The sequence below is a fragment of the Pseudopodoces humilis genome, chromosome 3, assembly GCF_049639895.1.
Source record: "Pseudopodoces humilis isolate 2021_Gansu_Grassland_sample_001 chromosome 3, ASM4963989v1, whole genome shotgun sequence".
Lineage (NCBI taxonomy): Eukaryota > Metazoa > Chordata > Aves > Passeriformes > Paridae > Pseudopodoces > Pseudopodoces humilis.
In genome coordinates this window covers 1,441,655-1,461,474 of record NC_142202.1, presented here as the reverse complement: position 1 = coordinate 1,461,474, position 19,820 = coordinate 1,441,655, and the positions used below count along the sequence as shown (strand labels likewise).

General features: G+C 44.9%; 4 protein-coding genes across 8 annotated transcripts in view; 2 read left to right on the top strand and 2 right to left on the bottom strand.

Annotated features, from left to right (window-relative positions):
• Positions 1–2,723, top strand: part of CCDC88A (coiled-coil and HOOK domain protein 88A) — a 68,975-nt gene extending 66,252 nt beyond the window's left edge. For all 4 annotated transcript variants that reach the window (XM_088052867.1, XM_088052868.1, XM_014254640.2 and 1 more), the window contains one exon: positions 260–2,723. The gene's annotated coding sequence lies outside the window, so the exon portion shown is untranslated. The remainder of the gene's footprint in view (positions 1–259) is intronic.
• A 101-nt stretch (positions 2,724–2,824) lies between these two features.
• Positions 2,825–5,543, bottom strand: LOC102104885 (prolyl-tRNA synthetase associated domain-containing protein 1-like). The gene is made up of 2 exons (XM_005525466.2): positions 5,448–5,543; positions 2,825–4,902 (listed from the first exon to the last, which is right to left on the bottom strand). Exons 1-2 carry the CDS (start codon positions 5,526–5,528, stop codon positions 4,465–4,467), a joined length of 519 nt encoding a protein of 172 aa, XP_005525523.1. The 5' UTR covers positions 5,529–5,543; the 3' UTR covers positions 2,825–4,464.
• Positions 5,544–7,449: 1,906 nt separating this feature from the next.
• Positions 7,450–17,055, top strand: MTIF2 (mitochondrial translational initiation factor 2). 2 transcript variants are annotated; one of them, XM_014254644.2, is made up of 15 exons: positions 7,450–7,637; positions 7,931–8,054; positions 8,865–9,096; positions 9,576–9,681; positions 10,605–10,776; positions 10,941–11,101; positions 11,520–11,696; positions 12,083–12,222; positions 12,590–12,714; positions 13,412–13,616; positions 14,194–14,446; positions 15,130–15,270; positions 16,007–16,171; positions 16,338–16,478; positions 16,797–17,055. In XM_014254644.2, the coding sequence occupies exons 3-15, from the start codon at positions 8,872–8,874 to the stop codon at positions 16,964–16,966; spliced, it is 2,181 nt and encodes a 726-aa protein (XP_014110119.1). In that variant the 5' UTR covers positions 7,450–7,637; positions 7,931–8,054; positions 8,865–8,871; the 3' UTR covers positions 16,967–17,055. The 2 variants fall into 2 exon arrangements, with proteins under 2 accessions (XP_014110119.1, XP_005525524.1); XM_005525467.3 differs by lacking the exon at positions 7,931–8,054.
• A 534-nt stretch (positions 17,056–17,589) lies between these two features.
• Positions 17,590–19,234, bottom strand: RPS27A (ribosomal protein S27a). The gene is made up of 5 exons (XM_005525468.3): positions 19,079–19,234; positions 18,786–18,840; positions 18,507–18,592; positions 18,073–18,204; positions 17,590–17,772 (listed from the first exon to the last, which is right to left on the bottom strand). The coding sequence occupies exons 1-5, from the start codon at positions 19,124–19,126 to the stop codon at positions 17,623–17,625; spliced, it is 471 nt and encodes a 156-aa protein (XP_005525525.1). The 5' UTR covers positions 19,127–19,234; the 3' UTR covers positions 17,590–17,622.
• Positions 19,235–19,820: the final 586 nt, after the last annotated feature.

Sequence of the window (19,820 nt, the reverse complement as noted above, 5' to 3'; positions counted from 1 at the left end):
CAATACTGATGTCAGTTCTTAGACAGGGACAGGTAAATTTGAAAGAACAGTTGAACAAAACTCAGAGTATTCAGTACCCCACAGAATCTGCCTTTTTTTATAAAGCTTGGTTTTGGTGTTCTGTCCTCTTCTCAACTTCCCTGAGCCCCTGTGGTGCATGCTGTTAGTGCTGTTAGTGACTGAACTCTGTGTGTTGTGCCTCTACACCTGAAGCTTTTTCTTACATTCTTTTCTCTTTCTGCCTTTCGACTGAACACAGAGAGAAAAGTGTCCTTCAGTATCTCAGTGTGAAGCCTTTATATCTGAAGTAACAAGACAGCGGCTGTAGGAATCATTAATAAAAATTAAGGGAATTTTTTACATTCTTCGTGACTAGAGCAGGCAAGAAATAAAAACCTACCTACCTTCCTTCCTTCCTTGAATCAAGGAGCTCTACTGGAGTCTGCTGCCGAAAATGTGTAGATGGTCTTAGGAATTATTGCACATTGCACTGTTAAGATCTACTGAATAAAGGACAGTTCTCATCTCCCTAAGGACCAAGGATTTTAAGGTCTCAAGAATTACTCCAGGGAAAAAAAAACAAAACAAAACTTCTTTCATCTTCTGTTTTTGAAATTAGCCACTGATTTGCTTAAGCTTCTGCTAATAATTAGCCAAAAACCCCCAAAACTAGCAGTTTCTATTTACGTCTGTAAATCTAAAGGAAATGCTGTAGAGTTTTGTTCAAATGGACTGTATATACAGATACAAAAACCTCACAGCTACTGGCACTTCACTGCCTTATTTGGTTAGCATAATCTGCATGAAATTGCTCTTAAGAAAGTTTATGCTGATTTTTGTTGCATACTGCAAGAGAAAAATTTGTTTACATCCATGGAAAAGCTCGGTAACTAACAGAAGTGGGAGTCATGGGATAATGGTGTTATAGAGACATTGTTTGTCCTTTGTGTTTTTCACATTCCCAAGTTACTCTGCATATGTATGTTCAGATGTTTCTGACAGGAAACTGTCGGATATGGTTTTTCTATAACTTTTATTTTAATATAAGGCTGTTTTCCACAAATGCCATTTCCAGGATAAGACTGTCTTACAATGTTTGTGTATTGACTAATTTTTTTTTTATATTTTTTTTTTTTTACTGTTTGTCTTTTGTCACGAGCTAATTGTGGCTTAGGAGGTTTCTTGATGGCAAAAAGAAATGTAAATAATATCATATGCATTTTACAATCAGTTCCCTTTAAGGTTATCTTTTACTAGACACATTTTGTTCATTATTGATTTATATTAAAGTCAACAAATGTTATTGGTACGTTTGGTGGTTGCATATATTTGTCCGGAAAGATTTGCAGTGAGCTCAGAGGAAGTGGACAGGAACTGAGACCCAAAACGAGTTGTTCTATTTTATTAAAGCCAGTAAGCACATTCCTGTAAAGGAATTCATGTAAAGGGTTGAGTTCCCTCTGTCACTTCTGTCCATCAGGCAGGTGCACAATGTCTCCTGCAGCTTCCTCAGCGAAGGTGAGCCCTGATGCTGAAGGCAGTTCCACAGATTGAAAAGCTCGAAAAAGCTTTCCCAAAAGGGGAAAATGGAGGTGTACGCAATAAGCTTTAGAAAAGGACATTTTCTGTTTCTTTTCTTTGAAATGAGTTTCTTCTGAATGTTTTTTCATGATAAAATGGGCTAAAAGATCTATACCAAGGGCATGGCGGATATGACAGACAATTTAAATGCCATAAAAATAAGGCAAATCTCTCTTAACTCTGAATGACAGCGTGTTCAAGCTCATTTCAGGGCCTGTGCCTGGGTTCTCCTCACTGTCTGCTGACAGAGGACTGATGCAGCTCGAAGCCCCCTGCCAGAACCATTTGTTACTGTTCCAGTCCGTGGCTTGAACCGAGCGATTGGAAGTGCAGTGCCAAATGCTGTTCCGACCCAAGCTGGTAGCTGTGTCTGGGGACGCTGTGGTGGCTCTGGCACACACTCCCGTGTGTGGAGCGCTGCTGGGCACACATCACTGCCCTCCCCACAGCTGCTTGTGTCCTTTCCATCACCCAGGGATCCCTGCCCCTGCCCCTGACCAGCTCAGCCCTTCTCAAGCTGCCCGCTTGGCTTTGCACAGAGGTTCCGTGCGGCGCTCGAGTGGCGCTCTGTGCTCTGCTGCTTCCCCCTCTTCTTCTTCCTTTCTCAATCTTCCCAGTCTGTGCATTAAAGGGAAGGAAAAAAGGAAATTGAACTTGGGAGCTGCTCAATTCCAGGGATGCACACGGCAGCTGTGGCCCCATGGACACAGGAGCACACAAACCCCCTTTGTACCCCAGGAATCCCAAACCCAGCACTGCCAGTTCCAGGTTACAAAGGAGGTTCTCATGCCATACAATGTCTGTGTTCTATTTACTTTTCGGATAGTCTCTGAGGATTTAGTAACATTCCCAACACCTTTGATTATTATTATTATTATTATTATTATTATTTCTAAATTTTGTCCAGGACATGATGCAGCCTAACAAAGGTGCTCATGTGTGATTTTTAGGGGTAGCTGATGATGTATATGTAAATAATGCTTTGATATTAATAAAACTGCCTTAAAGAAATGTACCAAGGTGTGAAACAGAACTTAAAAAGCTCTTATTTAAAACTGTAATTTCCTTTACATATTAATTTTTTTAATGTTTGCCATTGTATACATTTATTAATGATGTTATTAAAATGCCAAACCAAATAATTTTTATTCTTATTTTGTGTGTGTATATTTATACACACTTTTTCTGATAACTGATGTTACTGGAAGGGTATTGGTGTTGTGGTGATGTGTGCAGTATTTCTTCTGGAAGGAAACTGATAAAACTGTAGCAGAATTTTTCTGGACCACGTGTAGTTTGTTCTGTGTGATTTGTGTAGAGCTGGGTAGCTTTTAATTGTAAACTATTTTGATACTATTATTAAAAAAAAAACAAAGAAGACACTGATTTCATAAGTAAATACAAAAAGAAATCATTCTAGATTTGCCAAATGTAGTATTTGAAGCCTGGTAGTTATTTTTGCTGAGACGAGTCTCAGGATCCCTTCTGAGGATAAAATTAGTCACACTTCAGGCAGTGCAGATTCCAGGATTGTGCACGTCCTTCAAACAATTTGTCACATTTAAAACATTCCAGATGTAAAAACCTTGGCAAGTCAAATCTAATACTCCTTTTTTGAAGTGATAAGGGATTTTGGGGTACCACAATAAGGAGTGAGAGTGAATGGCAGAGAGAGAGAGAGCAAGATAAACATTACTTTTAAAGACACATCCTAATGTATCAGTGTGGAGATAACTTAGTGGTGCATTTGTCAATCCAGAGCTCATTGATCAACCCAGTATTCCTAAATACCAGATGTTCCCTTCAGTCTGTAAAATCACATGTACCTGGACATCTCTCTAGTGACTCTCCCTACAGCTGCAGCATTTTTTGGTGGCTTCCTTCCCTGTGGACATGACTCCCAGGATCGATGGGGTTGGTTTGTGTCGGTCAGAGGTGGAGAACCGAAACTGCTGGATGGTGAAGGGTTCTGTCACTAAGAGCTCTGAGAACAGGTGCCAGATCCTTCCAGATGAAGGAAACGGTGCTGAGGCTGTGAGTGAAGGAACTTGCCTTATTGTAGATGATTTTTCATACTCAGTTTATAATAATTGTTCATTCACCCAAGATCACAAATCCTTTTACGTGTTTTTAATTCACGCTTCTGTAGTTTTGGTGTCAGTTCATCCCAGCCTGTGCTGATGCTCTTGCCCTGAGGCATTGTTTGTAGTGACATTTTCCTTGAGCTGCATCCAAAAGCCTTTACCCCCATCACCTTCAGATTCCATCCCTCACTCACTGCTCCCCTGGCTTTGGGTTTTGGGGGGTGCTCCTTGCCGTGGGATGTTTACTGGACTTGAGGGAGTTTCTGCTGCTTCTGTCTTCAGCACACCATGACTGAAAAATGACAATCAAATGCATTTCCTGTAGTGTAGGTGAGTTGTTTTTTTAGGTGAAAAGAATAAAAAGAAGGCAATGTGTAGCAGGGCATAGATGGATGCAGGGACAGTCATTCTTTCCTGGGGGTATTGACAGGTGTTCTACAACTTGGAATTTGTTCTTTCCTAGTGATGTCAAGTTTAAACCTTCAAGGCCAGTCCAGTGCCTGGGAAATTCTAGTTTTATCCATTTACTGATAAAGACTATAAGAGTATTTAAATAATGGCTTTTCTACTTACTAGCTACTTAGAGGTAGATTGCAAAATGTCTTTTTAAGAACATTGTTAAACTTCTAATAACTGAAAGGCAATATTTTTTCTCATCAGATTATACGGTACAAACTTACATAATTGAAACAAATTAAAAAGGAGTAAGCCATTTTTTTTCAAGTTTTATTTGTAATGAGATTTTCCACCACTTTTGCTCTACAAAATCTACAAATAGTAGTAGAAAAATGAACTTCCTCTACTTAACGTCTTCATCAAAGTGTACGATGATGGGATCGTGGCCTGTCGACTTCACAAACTTCAGGAAGTCATCGGGGCTTAAGCCCATGGTTGCAGAATTTGTCATTGGATGAAAATACACCATTTCGTGGCCCCCTTGGAGCAAGGCAGCATCCAGCACCAGCCTCACATCTCCCTGGTCACAGAAGAGGGCGAGCGGCGTGGCACAGCCCTGGCCCACTTTCAGCTTTTCCAGCATGGCATTTTCATCAGCAAATCTTAGGTTTCCACTTCCAACACCCAGTTTTTTAGCCAGTTCGTTTAAATTGACCTGCCTGTTGTGCAGGACTGTCACCAGCCAGAACCCTTTCTTCTTTTTGTCTTTAAGAAACAGGTTTTTACTGTGACCTCCTTTCATGTGTTGGACGTGCGGCATCATTTCTTCGACAGTGAACACCTGGAAAACAGCACCGGTGTCAGACTCTATATCCCATTAGACTCCCAGTCACGTGCTGGCAGGTATCTTTCGTTAAATATTTAGAGAATACTGAATGTTCTACTCGGCCTAAAAGCTGTACCCTTTTATGAAGGGATTTTAACAGAACACGAATAAAATGTGACGAACTGCTCCGGCACACTTTGAGAATAATTTGTGGGTCGTGTGTGCAGCAATGTCTCTCTCTCGTTTTAAAGGCAGCGCTGGGAGCGCTCCCGTTTGCGACTCCACACACTTGGAATGACGTGGCGTGTAACTGGGAGCGAGTAAAAGTTTGGGAAGCATCTCGGATGCCGCCGAATTCAGGGAAAAGGAGTGAGCGAGACGCTCCTCACACCACGGGGGGAAAGGGGGTAGATCTGGAGGCAGAGCCAAACATTGTGCCAGGCCCTGCGAGAACTTCCACGTTGATACTTCCGCTAAAACCCTGCGCTGAGGACCTCATCCCGCCCTGATCCCGCTGGCACTGAGGGCTTCACCCGCGGGTTTTCAGGAGGCTGCCGTACCTGCGGGTGCTCGGCGGTGACGGTGGCGATGCCCAGGTCCCGCAGCCGCCGCTGCAGCGCCTCCCGCAGCTCGGCCGCCATCGCGCCCGCCGCGCTCCGCCCCTGCCGCCCGCCCGGCCCCCGGGCGGCTCCTGCGCCGAGCAGCACCGAAAAACACCAAAAACGCCTAAATCCACTGCACTTCCCCTCGTTTCGGCTAAGGAACGGGCCCCGCCGTGCGCGCCGTGGGGGTAAAATGTCTCCATCCCACCTGAGCCTCCCCTCCCGCGCAGCTCAATACATTTCATGTTCCTTAAAGCGATTTCCTTCTCAAACAGCGACATTAACGCGTTGTTTCCACGCGCATTCCGTGTGAACTGTTTGGTTCAGATGTTGGTTTCAGATATTTGTCAACATTTAACCTATTAATTTTTTTGTACGTGTCCTTACTCTAATTCCAGGTTCCTGGCGTGCTCCTTATATAGTTTTGCTAAAAACACTGCTAGATAAGAAAGTTACGAAAAATTCAAAGCTAAAACGAAAATCAAAATACATGATACACCCTAAAAACAAAAACTGCATCATTTGTAATTTTTTTTAAAGGCAGCAAATAATAATCAGGAATTACAACTAAGGGACAAAACCAAACATTAATGGCCACACAACTGGAAAATATTTCTGCAACCCAAACCATGTCCTGACCCATGACATCAATAATTATTTGTTTTCAGTTTGCCCTTGAGAAAAACGGGCAATCTGTGATAAGCTTTAAATTAAAATAGTATGACTCTGTGGTTAAGAGACATGTTAAGAGAGCCTTACACAGGAAGATTCCCAGGCAGGACCCAGTGGAAGATCAACTCAAAAAGCAGATTTGCAGTAAACTCTGATGATTGTTTCTCATGCTAAATCTATCTTTCCAATAAAGCTTTTTCAGGGCAGTCCCAGGATGTGTTGCCCTCGTAATGACCCTGTGCCAGCCCTTCCTTCCCAACCTGTCTTCCTGTCCTAGAACATTGACTGCTTTTAATGCACTTTGCACAACTTTTGGTATTTAATCTTTTTATTTTACTGTGGTCTGAGATGATTTTTCCCATTTTACCCGTGGAGAAACATTCAAGGGTCCTATGCATTTCAATGTGTCAGTACCCTGCCTTTGAAATGCAGAATGCTGCTTTTTTCCAACACTCAGCGCCAGAAATGATCGAATATTCTTGTAGAAAAGATACTGAGGGCAGCAAAACACGTAATGATGGCTCTTGCAAACGTGTGTGAATTATCATGGGTCCCACATTATGGGCAAAGAGTGTGAAATACACAGCTCAAATATATGTAAAGGAAATTACGATCATTACTCGTCACACATAATTTGCAGTGTCCGGACAGAGATCGCCACAGCATCAGCGCTGTCCTAGGCAAACCCATGGGATTATCTCTGCGTTTTACAACCAGCATTAACCAGGTAACATTAAGGATTTTTCCTTTGTAGAGCTTCCTCTTAGATTTTTGTTTTCTCTACTCCATTAAGTGGCTGTTTTAGAGACGCCAAATTAGAGAGGACTTAAAAATCAGACACGTTAAATCTTTAGATTGGATGTGGGTGGGAGGGCTTTGCAAAGATGAAGCTGCTGTCTCCTGGCACGGAGGAATAAAACAAATTTAAATGTGTAGATAGAGAAATAGATCGTTTTAAAAATAAGTTTCAGAACCCTAGAATGGGCATAAACTCAGGAAATCTGTCCCATGACGGGTATGTCCCTTCTCCCCTGAGGGTATTTCCCGCCTCCCGTGAGGGGATCCATGTCCCCCCTCCCCTGAGGGATTTCCCGCCTCCCGTGAGGGAATCCATGTCTCCCCTTACCCTGAGGGATTTCCCGCCTCCCGTGAGGGAATCCATGCCCCGCCTCTCCTGAGGGGATTTCCCGCCTCCCGTGAGGCGAGGCCCCGCCCCCGCCCGGGCAACGCGCGGCTCGCAGCTGCGCCTGCGCGGTGCCCTCACACCCTCCCCCCCTCGCGGCGCGTGCGCAGAGAGCGGCGCGCCCGGCGTGAGGCACGGAGGGGACGCGGGGTCTTTTCTCTTTTCCCTTCCCTCCTTCCCTTCCCTATTTTCCTCCCTCATTCCTTCCTTCATTCCTTGGGCTGTCAAGGCCGGGACCCTGGGGCTCGGAGAAAGGCGCTGGCCCCGCGGGGAGGGCGGGCTGCAGCTGACAGGTATTAATCAGCCGGAGCGATGGGCAGGGGAGCAGCAGGAGCGGGAGTGTTCCTCACCCTGGGAGCCGGGAAGGGTTTTCCGCAGTCAGAGCCTGGCGTGGGTTTCGCAGCTGTGAGCTGGGCCAGTGTCGCCTTGACCTTGTGTTGTTCGTGTGTGCGCAGCGTCTTGTGGCAGCTCCGCGGCTCCCTGGGTTTTGCCGATTCAGCCCCTTTAAGGTTCTCTTTAGGGTTAAAAACCCCACCAAAATAGCTGGGCTTGGTTGGTTAGTTTGTCATGTGCTCACTTCCTGCAGGTACCCGGGTGCAAGGGAGGTTTTAAAGGGCCCGCAGGCATTCTGAGAGGAGCCCGGAGCATTCCCTGCCTGTGGAGCTGCGGGTAGGGTGACACCAGGACACCTGTGAGAGGGGACATGGAAGGTACAGAGTCCATCCCTGAGCAGGACGGAGTCACAGAATGGTTTGGCTTGGAAGGGACCTTAAAGACCATCCTGCTTCACCCCCTGACATGGGCAGGGACACCTCCCACTATCCCAGGGAACCCCATCCAACCTGGCCTTGGACACTTCCAGGGCTGTGGCAGCCACAGCTTCTCTGGGCAGCCTGTGCCTTCTGAGCAGAGGAGAAGCTTGGGGAGGAGACTATTGTATAATTGGCAAAACGACTCAAACCAAAATTAAGATGGTTAAAACAAGATGTGGGATGATCTGACAGCAGCTTAATCGCTGAGCCAGGGCTTAGCCTCACAGAAGGTCTCTGACCACAGGACAGCACTGGTGTCACTGCCATGCTGGGTCTTTCAGTGGTGCTTTTGTCTGGAAGTGCTCAGGTAAAGGGCATTTTGTAGGTGTGTTTTGCTGGCTTAGAGAGGTAGCTGACACCTGGATAATTCTGTCAGTATAGCACGAGGAGTGCAAATGTGGGGGTTTTGTAGGAGATGTCAAAGAACCTGCAATGGGGGAATTAGTTTATGTCAGAGATCAGTGGAGAAAGATGAAAGGTCTGTAAGCTCTTAGTAGATCTATGTGTCTGCAGTGGGATAGTGGAGAAAGGTGAGGTGCAGAAGGAAATGGAAAAACTGGAACAGTTCCTAAATAATTTCATTTTTTCAGTGTTAAAAAGCCTGTTTGGAAACATAACATTTGTGCCTTGTGTTCCTGTCTGTTTTATCCTGAGAAGAAGGATCTTTGAGCCTCGAGGCTGATCTCAATGTGTGCTTTGTGTTTTCAGTGGGGAGATGAACCGAGGGTTGCTGCTGAGGTTTGAAAATCTGCTGCAGCTCCGTGGTGGCTGCTGGCAGCTGCGTGCCCTGTCCTCCAGGAAAGTTTGTGGAGCACAATGGAAGCCTGTGCAGTTGTCTGCACATCCTGTGGGGTCCCTCCTCCTGCATCCACAGCTCTGGCCAAAACACAGATTAATCAGTGCTGCCTTATCACAGTGCAGACATCTAGCCACAAAGGAGGTAATTAAGGGCATCCAGTAATCCCTGGGTTTGTGTGGAAGGTACAAGAGCTTGGTTTGAACATTTTAATTAAAAAAGAAAAGTGCTTTATTCATGAGTATAGAGAAGTTGTTATAAATCTGTAAGACAAAGTGTACTTAATGTATAATTTTTTTACCATTTCCTCTCAAATACTGACTTGGACCAGTAACATAAAGAATTTTTGCTAACACTGGAGGAGATAATTACAAGCAGAAATGGAAATGGTTTTACTGATTTTTGTCCTTGTTCTTAAAGATTAAAAATGAAAAAAATATTAAGGGTAGTGTGCTATATATTTGAAATGTTCATTATGATGTGTTAACTCATTCATTGGTTGTAATTAATTGGTATTACAGTAAAGAGGATGTGTTTACCTCATATGGCTTAAGACCATTGTCTTTTCAGTATTTTTGTTATTTCTTAGTTTATATTCCTGTGTATGTGTCTGATTCATGCAGGAGACAAAAAAGAAGAAAAAAAAGAATCCCCTGACAAGAGGTGAAGTGGAGATAAGGCAGAAGATGACTGTGGAGGAACTGGCACAAGCTATGGGCAAAGACATAGGTGAGAGTCTGCTCTGGGGTCTGAAACATCAACATCTGTCACACCCCTTCCTTCCACCAGTGGGAAAGGCAAAGATCTCTTCAGTGGTTTTAGTGGTTGTGGATCCATCCCTTGGGAAGGGAGGTCATGCCCATCCCTTGGGAAATGTTGGGAGACACAGTGCAGACTAAAGAGAAAAGAAGTTGGGCCATCCAAATTACCAGCCATTTAAATGTGAAGAAGCCAGGTCTGTGTGCCCTCTCCAGCAGAAAGGCCTCAGATCCATGCAGGCTGCTCCTTGTGGCTGGGATTCCCAGGAACTAAGTTATTCCAGAGGGAAAACGTTGCAGCCTGGTTTGTCAGAGCCGGACCCCTGTGAGTTAAGAACTCACGGCTAAAGAGCTTCAGCCCAAAATCCAGAGTAGGAGTAAGAATCTTGGGTTCAGGAGCAATTTGTGTTTCATTAGAACAGTCATTTGATTAATTGGAAGTGGCAAGACTTGTCTGGAATTGCTCCCTGTAACAATTTTTAACTACTACTGTGATATGTTCTGTGTTTCTACAACCAAAGAAATGAGCATGATATCAGATTTAACAAATTTCCTTCCTCCTTGAATCACTCCTTTGCTGTTTGTTTTAGAGGGGTTTCAGTTGTTTTCACTTTTGGAGTTAGTGGAAAGGTTAGCTATGAATATCTGAGTGAAAAATAAGACTGTAGCAGCTAACAGAGTAGTAATTTCCAGTAAATCTGCAAAATGTTCTTTTCTGCAAGTATGTAGATTAATGGCATTTTCTAGATAAATCTAACTAAAGGAAAACTGCTTGGTGAATAATTATTATTAGCACAAAGAGAATAATGAAAAAGTCTGATGAAGTGGGTTGGGTTTTTTTGTCCCACATGTTTTTGTGGATGTAATTCTTAAGTGTGTTTATGTTTGCTGCAGATCATATTTATGAAGCGCTGCTGTACACAGACATTAACCTTGGCTCAGTAGAACCAGATTCCATCTTACGTGAAGACCACATCAAGATGATTGTTCAAAAATCAGGAATGAAGTATAAATCAGCAAAACTGAAAGAGGAGAAGGAAAGAAAAAACACAGATGCTGTGAAGAGGCAAGTTGTGAGCTGTTCTTTTTTGCTCTTTTTAATCTATTTCTTTCTGCAGGTGTTTGGGGAGGAGGCAGCCTCGACTTTGCGGCCCGAGTGCTGTGGTGGGCATGGCCCAGTGAAGTTTTTTTTTTTTGCATTTACAACCCCTATTTTTGCTGCAATTCCAGACCTCCTGCAGACCCAGCAGCACTGACCCCAAGGCCCCCAGTTGTCACCATCCTGGGACACGTGGATCACGGGAAAACAACCTTGCTGGACAGCCTGCGGAAAACCCAAGTGGCGTCGATGGAAGCAGGAGGCATCACACAACACATTGGGGCTTTTATTGGTATGATCCAAGTCTCTGTGCTCAGGTGTAACACAATTTCCTCTCCATCTCACACAGCAGGCTGACTTGCTGCCAGTTCATTGGGGAAAAAAATGTTGCCACATAAATGGTGAGAAAGGAAACCAACCTAAAATGTCTGCTGCTGATAGCTGTCATAACTGTGTATGTAGAACTTTGAAATGAATTGTCTGCACAAGTTGACGTTAGACTATTTTGGGTTATGTGAGATCCCAGGACACTTTGTTCCTGAGGATTTAACAGCTCCACTGGAACCTTTGACCTTCATGCCAAAAATTAGCTGGCTGCCTAAACCCTGTCATTATTATTAAAATGTTCTCAAAGGAGTGATGCTTGATCTGGAGCCCATCAAACAGAGCTGGGTGAAATGCTGATGTTAAGCTGTACCATCTGTTCACAGTGCACATGCCTTCTGGGGAGAAGATAACCTTCCTTGACACTCCTGGCCACGCAGCCTTTTCAGCCATGCGGGCGAGAGGCACCAACGTCACCGACATCGTCATTCTGGTGGTGGCAGCAGAGGATGGAGTGATGCAGCAAACCATAGAGTCCATCCAGCACGCCAAAAATGCAGGAGGTACAGAGTGGGGGGCTTTGGGAACCTTGCTTTTTACCCCTCAAAAAAAAACTCCTGGGACTGGAATCCACAGAACTTGGGAAGCAACTGTCCCATTCATCGTCCCCTGTGATGTTTGAAAATGTACTGAATGTTGCAGTGATACAAAAAGATCCTAAAATATGAATATTTAGCAAGACAGGGGTTCATTGCTTGGGGTTTTTTACCTTCTCTACATGGATAACTCCTCCAGCTTCCTCAGATCTCTGTGGCAGCTCAGGGAAGAGGCACAAAGTGAGATGATCTGTTCTAAGTGACCCTAACTTGCTCTAACCTTTTCTAGCAGCTGTGCTGGTAGCAGCAGGTTTTGGTTAGGTTGGTGCTGAGTTTGTGTGTTCTCTTTTTAGTTCCTCTTATCCTGGCCATTAATAAATGTGACAAACCTGAAGCTGATCCTGAAAGAGTAAAGAAGGAATTGCTGGCTCATGATGTGGTCTGTGAAGAGTTTGGAGGTGATGTACAGGCTGTAAATATTTCAGCACTCAAGGTAAGATTGTGGTAGAAAAAATGATGGTGTCCATGGGTGTCTAATGTGTGCACAGAAATGCATTTTTATTTGGCAGCTGGCAAACAAAATGCTTCCCTTCCTGGTATTTGATATCTTGCCATGAGCTCAGTGCTCCTGGCTCTTGCCAGAATGATTTGAAACACACTGAAATGTATTTTGAGGCTCAGACTTCCAGCAAGAAATAATACCACATTTTTCTACTGGTAATTCAGTCTAACAGTTTTGTGTCTGATGTCCTGAAGTCCTGCCTGGGTGTTAAATGTCATCACATTTCTATGGGGCACTAAGGGCTGAACTGATCTCACTTTGCTTGGGCACTTCTTTTATTTTGTGTCGTTTTGTGCAGGGGGAAAACCTGATGGTTTTGGCAGAGGCAACTGTTGCTCTGGCAGAGGTGTTGGAACTGAAGGCAGATGCCACAGGGCTGGTGGAGGGGACAATCATTGAGTCTCGGAAGGACAGAGGGAAAGGGTGAGTCAAGTGCCACCTCTGCAGCTTCAGTGAAACACTTTGTAACAACACAGACACACTGAGCCCGGGAGTTGTGCCTCAGTAAATAAAGCTGGAACACCTCCTTTTCAGCGTTCCTAGCCAAAGGCTTGAAATACTACTCTGCAACGCTAGAGGTTATAAAAGTGATGGGGCAAAATTCATCATATCCTGAAATGAGAATCCTGTAATGGGAAATAGTTTAAAATGGTAGAACTGATGTGTTTTTTTTTTTAAATGTCATTTAAAAAGTAGGAATGATGAAGTTGATACTCAATACATACAAAATTCTTGACAAGTTTTGTGTAACATGACATTCTTAAATATCTTAGTCCATTTGCAGGTTCTATGAACAAGGTGTGTTCTGCCCTCCTTAAAAATGAACTGAATTCTACAAAGTTGTTGGGATTTGTTGGTTAGGGTTTTTTTGGTGGGGTTTCACTTGATGTGTAAAATCATCCTGTTGCTGGGTTCACAAATGAAGAGTACAGTACAGATTTTGGGGCTTTTCAACTCACTGAAAAATTTGGTGAGTGCTCTAGTACATCATCACAGGAATATTCTGCCTGTGATGGATCACAAATCCATTCTGGTTGTGTTGTGCCTACACTGGCCGTGAAGACAGAGAGAAACATCACTTGAATTTTGTCTGTTATTTTTCTCCTCTGCTCTTCACCAGTCCACTCACCACAGCCATCATCCAGAGAGGGACTCTGAGGAAAGGCTGTGTTCTGGTTGCAGGGAAGACCTGGGCAAAAGTGCGTTTCCTGTTTGATGAGAATGGCAAAGCTGTGGATGCAGCCTCACCAGGCATCCCCGTGGAAATCATGGGCTGGAAGGAATCCCCTTCAGCAGGAGATGAAATCCTTGAAGTAGAGTCTGAGGTACAGAAAGAACTCTTCAGTGAAAAGCTCACAGTGCTGCAAGGATGGGAAGGAGCTGAGTAATAAAATAAGTGAGAGCTTTTAATCACCTGGATAATCCCATGAAAGGTCGAGCATGGGGATTAAGGGACCTGAGCTAGATGCTCTGGAAGTGGAATGAGGGTTTGCATTTTGCCTCTTTCTTTTGCACCTTTCCCCTGCTGGACTGTCCTCACCTCCACTGGAACAATCCAGTACTTGAGGAGATCGGTGTTTTGATTTGAGAAAGACGTAACTCTGGTCTGACAAAAAGAAAATGCATAAAATACAGCATGAAATAGGTGGTGTGAGAGCTGGGAAAACACCAATGAAAGAATGAACAATAATTCTCTTCTGCAATGCAGAGATACTATAAAAATAGGCCTTGAGTCATGTGGTAGCTCAGGGAGGAAAAGCTCTTGTCTCATTCTCTGCCATCTGTGCAGCAAAACTGATAGTTAAAAGTGAAAGAAAATGAGTGAGCCTGCAGAAAAGATGCAAAAAGATGAAATTGCAGTGTTGCGATGCAGTGCTCTAATGTTTCTGTCTTCCTGCCCAGCAAAGGGCACAGGAAGTTGTGGCTTGGAGGACCTACGTTGAACAACAGGAGAAGATGAAGAAGGATCTGGAAGTTATTGAAGCAAAGCAAAAGGAACACAGGTTGGAATATGAGAAGCAGCAGCAGAAGCTGGCCCACCTGACCTGGAGACAGAAGAAGGCAGCGCTGTACAAGGCCAATAAACATCTGATGTTCTCAAGGCCTAAGGAGAGAACAGAGATGGATGAAAACACGCTCTCATTAATAGTTAAAGGTGCTGTCCCTGTCTGTGTGCTGCTCCTTTGGGTCTGGGCTTCTCAAATGCTCAGTCTGAAACAGAGCTCTAAACAGAGTTTCTGTTACCAAAAGTTTGATCAGTTTAAAACTGGTTATTGGACTTCTCTCATAAGAGCAGGGGCATCAGAAAACATCCAGTGATCAGGAGGATGCGCTGCCAGCAGGGCCAGAGCAACAGGAAAACTTAACATGCCCAACACACTTACCCAGGAGCTCCTGAGTAAAACCCATACATATAAACCCCTGTATAAATGTTTATCTACACTATCTATATATAAAACCCTCTATGTGTTAAAAAAAAACCTAAAAAAACCCCCCACATTGTATCAGTGTAATAGAGGAGAATGACAATTATTTATTAAAGTTTGATAGGAGGAACTTGGTTTAATCTCTTTCAGTGATACTCAAGCACTGACTGTAGTTGAAAACCTGCAAACTTGATCTGACAGTGACAGCAGATGTAGGGCCTCTGGCCCTTCTGTATTTATCCAGTTTATTTTTGGAATTAACAGACTTTTTGGGTAGGTTTTAGCATATTACTCAAAATATACTAAGAGTATGTGAGAACACTTTCTGTTGCACAGTGTACAGTTGACATCAGCTGTATTTCTGTGTCTGTGACTTACACAAAGCCAGCAGCACTTCCATTTCTCTGTGCAGGTGATGTGGATGGATCTGTTGAAGCTATTCTGAACATTCTGGACAGCTACGATTGTGAGGATGAATGCAAACTGGATATTGTCTACTTTGGAATGGGAGATATCAGTGAAAACGATATCAGTCTTGCTGAATCATTTAACGGTGTGTGTTTAAAAAATCATTTTACAGTTTTGAAACTACTGGCTTACTGGAATGGGTAGGCCTCAGTCAGGTTTTGTTTTCTCAATAATAATTAGCAGCATCAACAAGGTAAATTGTTGTGAATCTTGAAAATGTTTCCTTGAACATCAAAGTGGTGCAGGAGGGGAGGCTGGAAGTCTCACTGAAATGGAAAGACTCTGGAAAAGCCCTTACCAGAAATTCAGTTGTTAAACTCTGGGTCTTCACTTGGGCTGCTTTGTGATGCTCACACAGGGCAAAGCTAGAAAAGCAGGTTACAAAATCATTTCCTTTTTCTCAAGGAGACAGCTGGATCTAGGGCTGAGTCAGTTGTTGCTGTTCATACCCTATAATTCTCACCTGCTGCAGAGTGAGGTCATTACACCTGCCATAGCCCACAAGAATCGTTTAGAATTCACTTCCAGCTTTATTTAGACAACCAAGTTAGTTTTCCAGCCCAAAAAGAGAGATCTGTGTCCTTTACTTGAGCTCTGTGTGTTATTTTCTGCTTTGATACCTCCAGCTCTGTCATCAGGGACCTTCTGTGGGCCTTTTTGGGCCATTTATTTTGATAGTTTTGTAGCAGTCCATGTGCCATAGTGGCAGAGGCAAATGGTCCCCCCTTAAAAGAAAAGCAGGAATGAAATGTACCCTGTGCTGCAGAATTTCACTTCAACTGTTCAAAGACTCATCCTTTGACAGTCGTTTCATTTTTCAGGTGTAATATTTGGATTCGGTGTGAAAGCCACTGAAAGTATCAAAAAGCTGGCTGATAAAAAGGGAATAAAAATTAAACTTCACAACATTATCTACAAACTTATAGAAGACTTGAAGGATGAACTGAACAGCAGGCTTCCCCCAGCTGTGGTAGAGACTACAGTAGGTGAGTTTTCATTGATACGTTTTTGCCTCAAAATGTGGCAAATTCTATACTTTTCTGTAACCACTATTTTATTTTAAAAGCATGGCAAGCAGAAAAATGCAGCCTGGTTCTGCCTCGTGCCAGTTTGTTATTCCTGTGGACTTCAACTTTCCTTTTTTACTTTTAGGGGAAGCTTCTGTTCTTGACACCTTCTCTGTCACAGTAGGAAAAAACAAAATTCCAGTGGCTGGGTGCAGAGTGCACAAGGGGCTCCTGGACAGAAAAATGAAGTTTAAGCTAATCCGTAACAGGGATGTTATTTGGAAAGGTGAGTGCCACAAAACATGGATTTGTGTGTTTTTAGATATTGCTAAGAAAATCGTCACTGCAAAGGGTCCTAGAGAAATCCTGAATTCTGTGCAGGATGGAAAGCCACCAAAAGCCACCTTTTTCCAACCACCCATTCTGGTAGCCAAATTGGAGCATCACAGGATGGCTTCCATTAACCACAACCACCCCCAATCCCTACATTTTCCTGCTTTCCTTGTAAAGACACAAAGTGAAACATTAATCCTGCAGGATTAAACCAAACCACTGCTCTGCTCTGCAGCTGGTGGCCTCTCTTGCATGCATTTTCTCTTTGTAGGATGTTTGTCATCACTGAAGCACCATAAAGATGATGTTCAGGTAATAAAAACGGGAATGGATTGTGGATTGAGTCTGGACAAAAATCTGGAGTTCAGTATTGGAGATGAAATTATCTGTTATGAAGAAAAAGAAGTTCAACAGACAACTTCCTGGGACCCAGGATTTTAAAAGACATTTTAACACATGAACACTAAAGGACATACATGATGTTTCTGGCTGGCCTTTAACTCTTGACATTAAATGAACTTTGAGACGCACAGGAGCTGTTCTTTACATCAGAGCATTTCAGATACATTTTATATCCAGAATGTTCTGCTTTTTTATTATGTCAAGCAACCAGCTGCCCTCACTGGATAAACAACCAGGGTAACTAGGAGCACTTGAGTGTGTAAAACCAGCACGGTGAAGTATTTCTGATGACAATCTCTTGGTTCCAAAGTAGCTGAGCCCTCTCCTCCCTCCCCTCCCAGTGCTGCTGTGCAGTATTTCAGTGTGTTGACTGCATTTTGTCACCAGGACTCCCAGTTACCCACTCTGGACCTCTGAATTTGCTGTTTTTCCAGATCAGAACTGGCTCACATTACAAAGACCACTTCTAAGGTTAGCTTGGGTGTTGGTTTTTTTTTTTTCCTTTTACAACTGGTACCCAGTATTCTTTAAATCAAATTACTGCTTCAGTTCTACACCCAGTATTTCACCCTATCTGGCAGGCAGCACCCAAAGGTCCACAGATTTTTCTCACTGATCAGCAGAGAGGAAACGCAGTGCCACAGAAATAAATCCTTCAACCATACAGAAGCTCAGATTTTTATTCTCTGTTACATTTACTTGTCTTCTGGCTTATTGAAGCAGTATGTCAGACAGCACTTGCCACAGTAGTGTCTGTCGAAGTGACTGGCCATGAAGACTCCAGCCCCACACTCCTCCGAGGGACACTCCCGGCGCAGGCGGCTGATCTTGCCGTTCTCATCCACCTGGGAAGGACAAACAGCCCAGGGCTCACATACACACTTCACCTTTTAGCAACAATAATATCTATTTTCCACTGGCATCATTTTGTAACAGCAACTACATCAAACTTCTGGAGGCACGTGTCTGAAGTGCCCAATTGCAACAGATAGTGTGTCTTTAATTTAACAAGTGGAGTATTTGCAAGTAGGAGGAGTTTAAATATTAAATGTACCAGAATCTGTGCAGACCAGTTAGAGGCTCCACATCCTCTCTGGTGAGAGCTGACTTTCCATGAAGTTTCTCCTTGAGCTAGTTGCACCTACCTTGTAGTACTTGAGCACTGCAAGCTTAACCTTCTTTCTCTTATGCTTATTCTTCTTGGGAGTCGTGTAAGACTTCTTCTTCCTTTTCTTAGCACCACCACGGAGTCTCAGCACCAGGTGAAGGGTTGATTCCTGTTTGTAAAGCACATGAAATAGACTCAAAATGCCTTCTCAAGGTAAGTGCAGCATTTAAACAGGCCTCTTCCTTCTACCTAGAGAAACTACATCCTAAGTGCCAGGCAGTTAGCAAAGCTTTAGAAGGATTATTTGCTGTTAAGACGGCATCCCAAGCTCCCAGCATCAACACTATTCCAGTCCCTTCATTTGGCTGAATTTATTAGAAACATTTCTTAGTCTCAGCAGCAAAGGTCAGTCAGTTCTGCCCGGGCCAGTTCCTGGGTGCTGCACTGCAGTGTCCTGCCTTTCCCACTCACTTTTTGAATGTTGTAGTCGGACAGTGTGCGTCCATCCTCCAGCTGCTTCCCAGCAAAGATCAGCCGCTGCTGATCCGGAGGGATGCCTAAGGGTGACACAAATCGGGAATAAATGAGGGACGTGAGCTACGGCACGCTGTAATAAAATCAAGATTGCTGCAGAAAATTACATCCGTGTAAGACACACATCAATCCACAAGAGTGGAGCACAGAACAATATATACAACATTCACCAATTTATATCAATATATATAGACAATAAGTGCCTTTAGAGCTTACCCTCCTTATCCTGGATCTTCGCTTTCACATTTTCTATAGTATCAGAAGGTTCAACCTATTAGGAAACAGAACCGCAGAATCAAAACGCGCTGCCCATTTTAATTAGCCCTCATAGGCCGAAAGACCACGAGGAGCTCCCGGCACACGCCCGGTGCTGCCACGGCCATTCCGGTCCCCGCCGCGTGGTCGGAGCCGCCGCAGGCAGCGCAGGGCCGCGTTTCCCCACACATCGCGGGCTCTCCCGCCGCACCCCCGCGTTTCGCAGGCGCGGGCGGTGCGGCCTGGCGGCTCACCTCGAGGGTGATGGTTTTCCCCGTGAGGGTCTTCACGAAGATCTGCATGGCGAGGCGGGCAGGGACAGCGGGGCCGGAGCGCGGGCTGCCCGCGCTGCTCGCGGAATGGCGGCGGCGGCCCGAGAGAGTGCCGCGCCTGCACGCACGGGGTTTCCGTGCGCGCCGCGGGGAGGGGCGTGCGCCACGCCGGGACTACGACTCCCGGCATGCTCCGCCAGTGGCGGCAGAGTTCGCGCCTGCTGGGAAATGTAGTCCCGCCACGGGAGGCGTGGGCGGGAACTGCGGCTCCCACAGTGCATCGCGGTGCCTGTCGTGAGGGGAGGAGGAGTCGCCATGACGAGGGAGGTGGAGCCGCCGTGACGGATGAGGAGGATCTGCCGTGAGGGGAGGAGGAGGAGTCGCCATGGCGGGTGAGGCGGGGCCGCCGTGAGGGGAGGAGGAAGAGCCGCCATGGCGGGTGAGGCGGGGCCGCCGTGAGGGGAGGAGGAAGAGCCGCCATGGCGAGTGAGGCGGGGCCGCCCTGAGGGGAGGAGGAGGAGTAGGACTCGCCGTGAGGGCGGGGTTCTTCAGCTGCGTGACTCGGTTCTCCTGTGCATTGTAGTGGCCGTCGCTGGGATTGTTATTTTTTAGGGATAGTGTGGTTTTGATGTACCTGGGTCTCTGCCAAGGCCAGGTTGGACACGACTTGGAGCAACCTGGTCTAGTGAGAGGTGTCCCTGCCCATAGCTGGGGATGGAGCTGG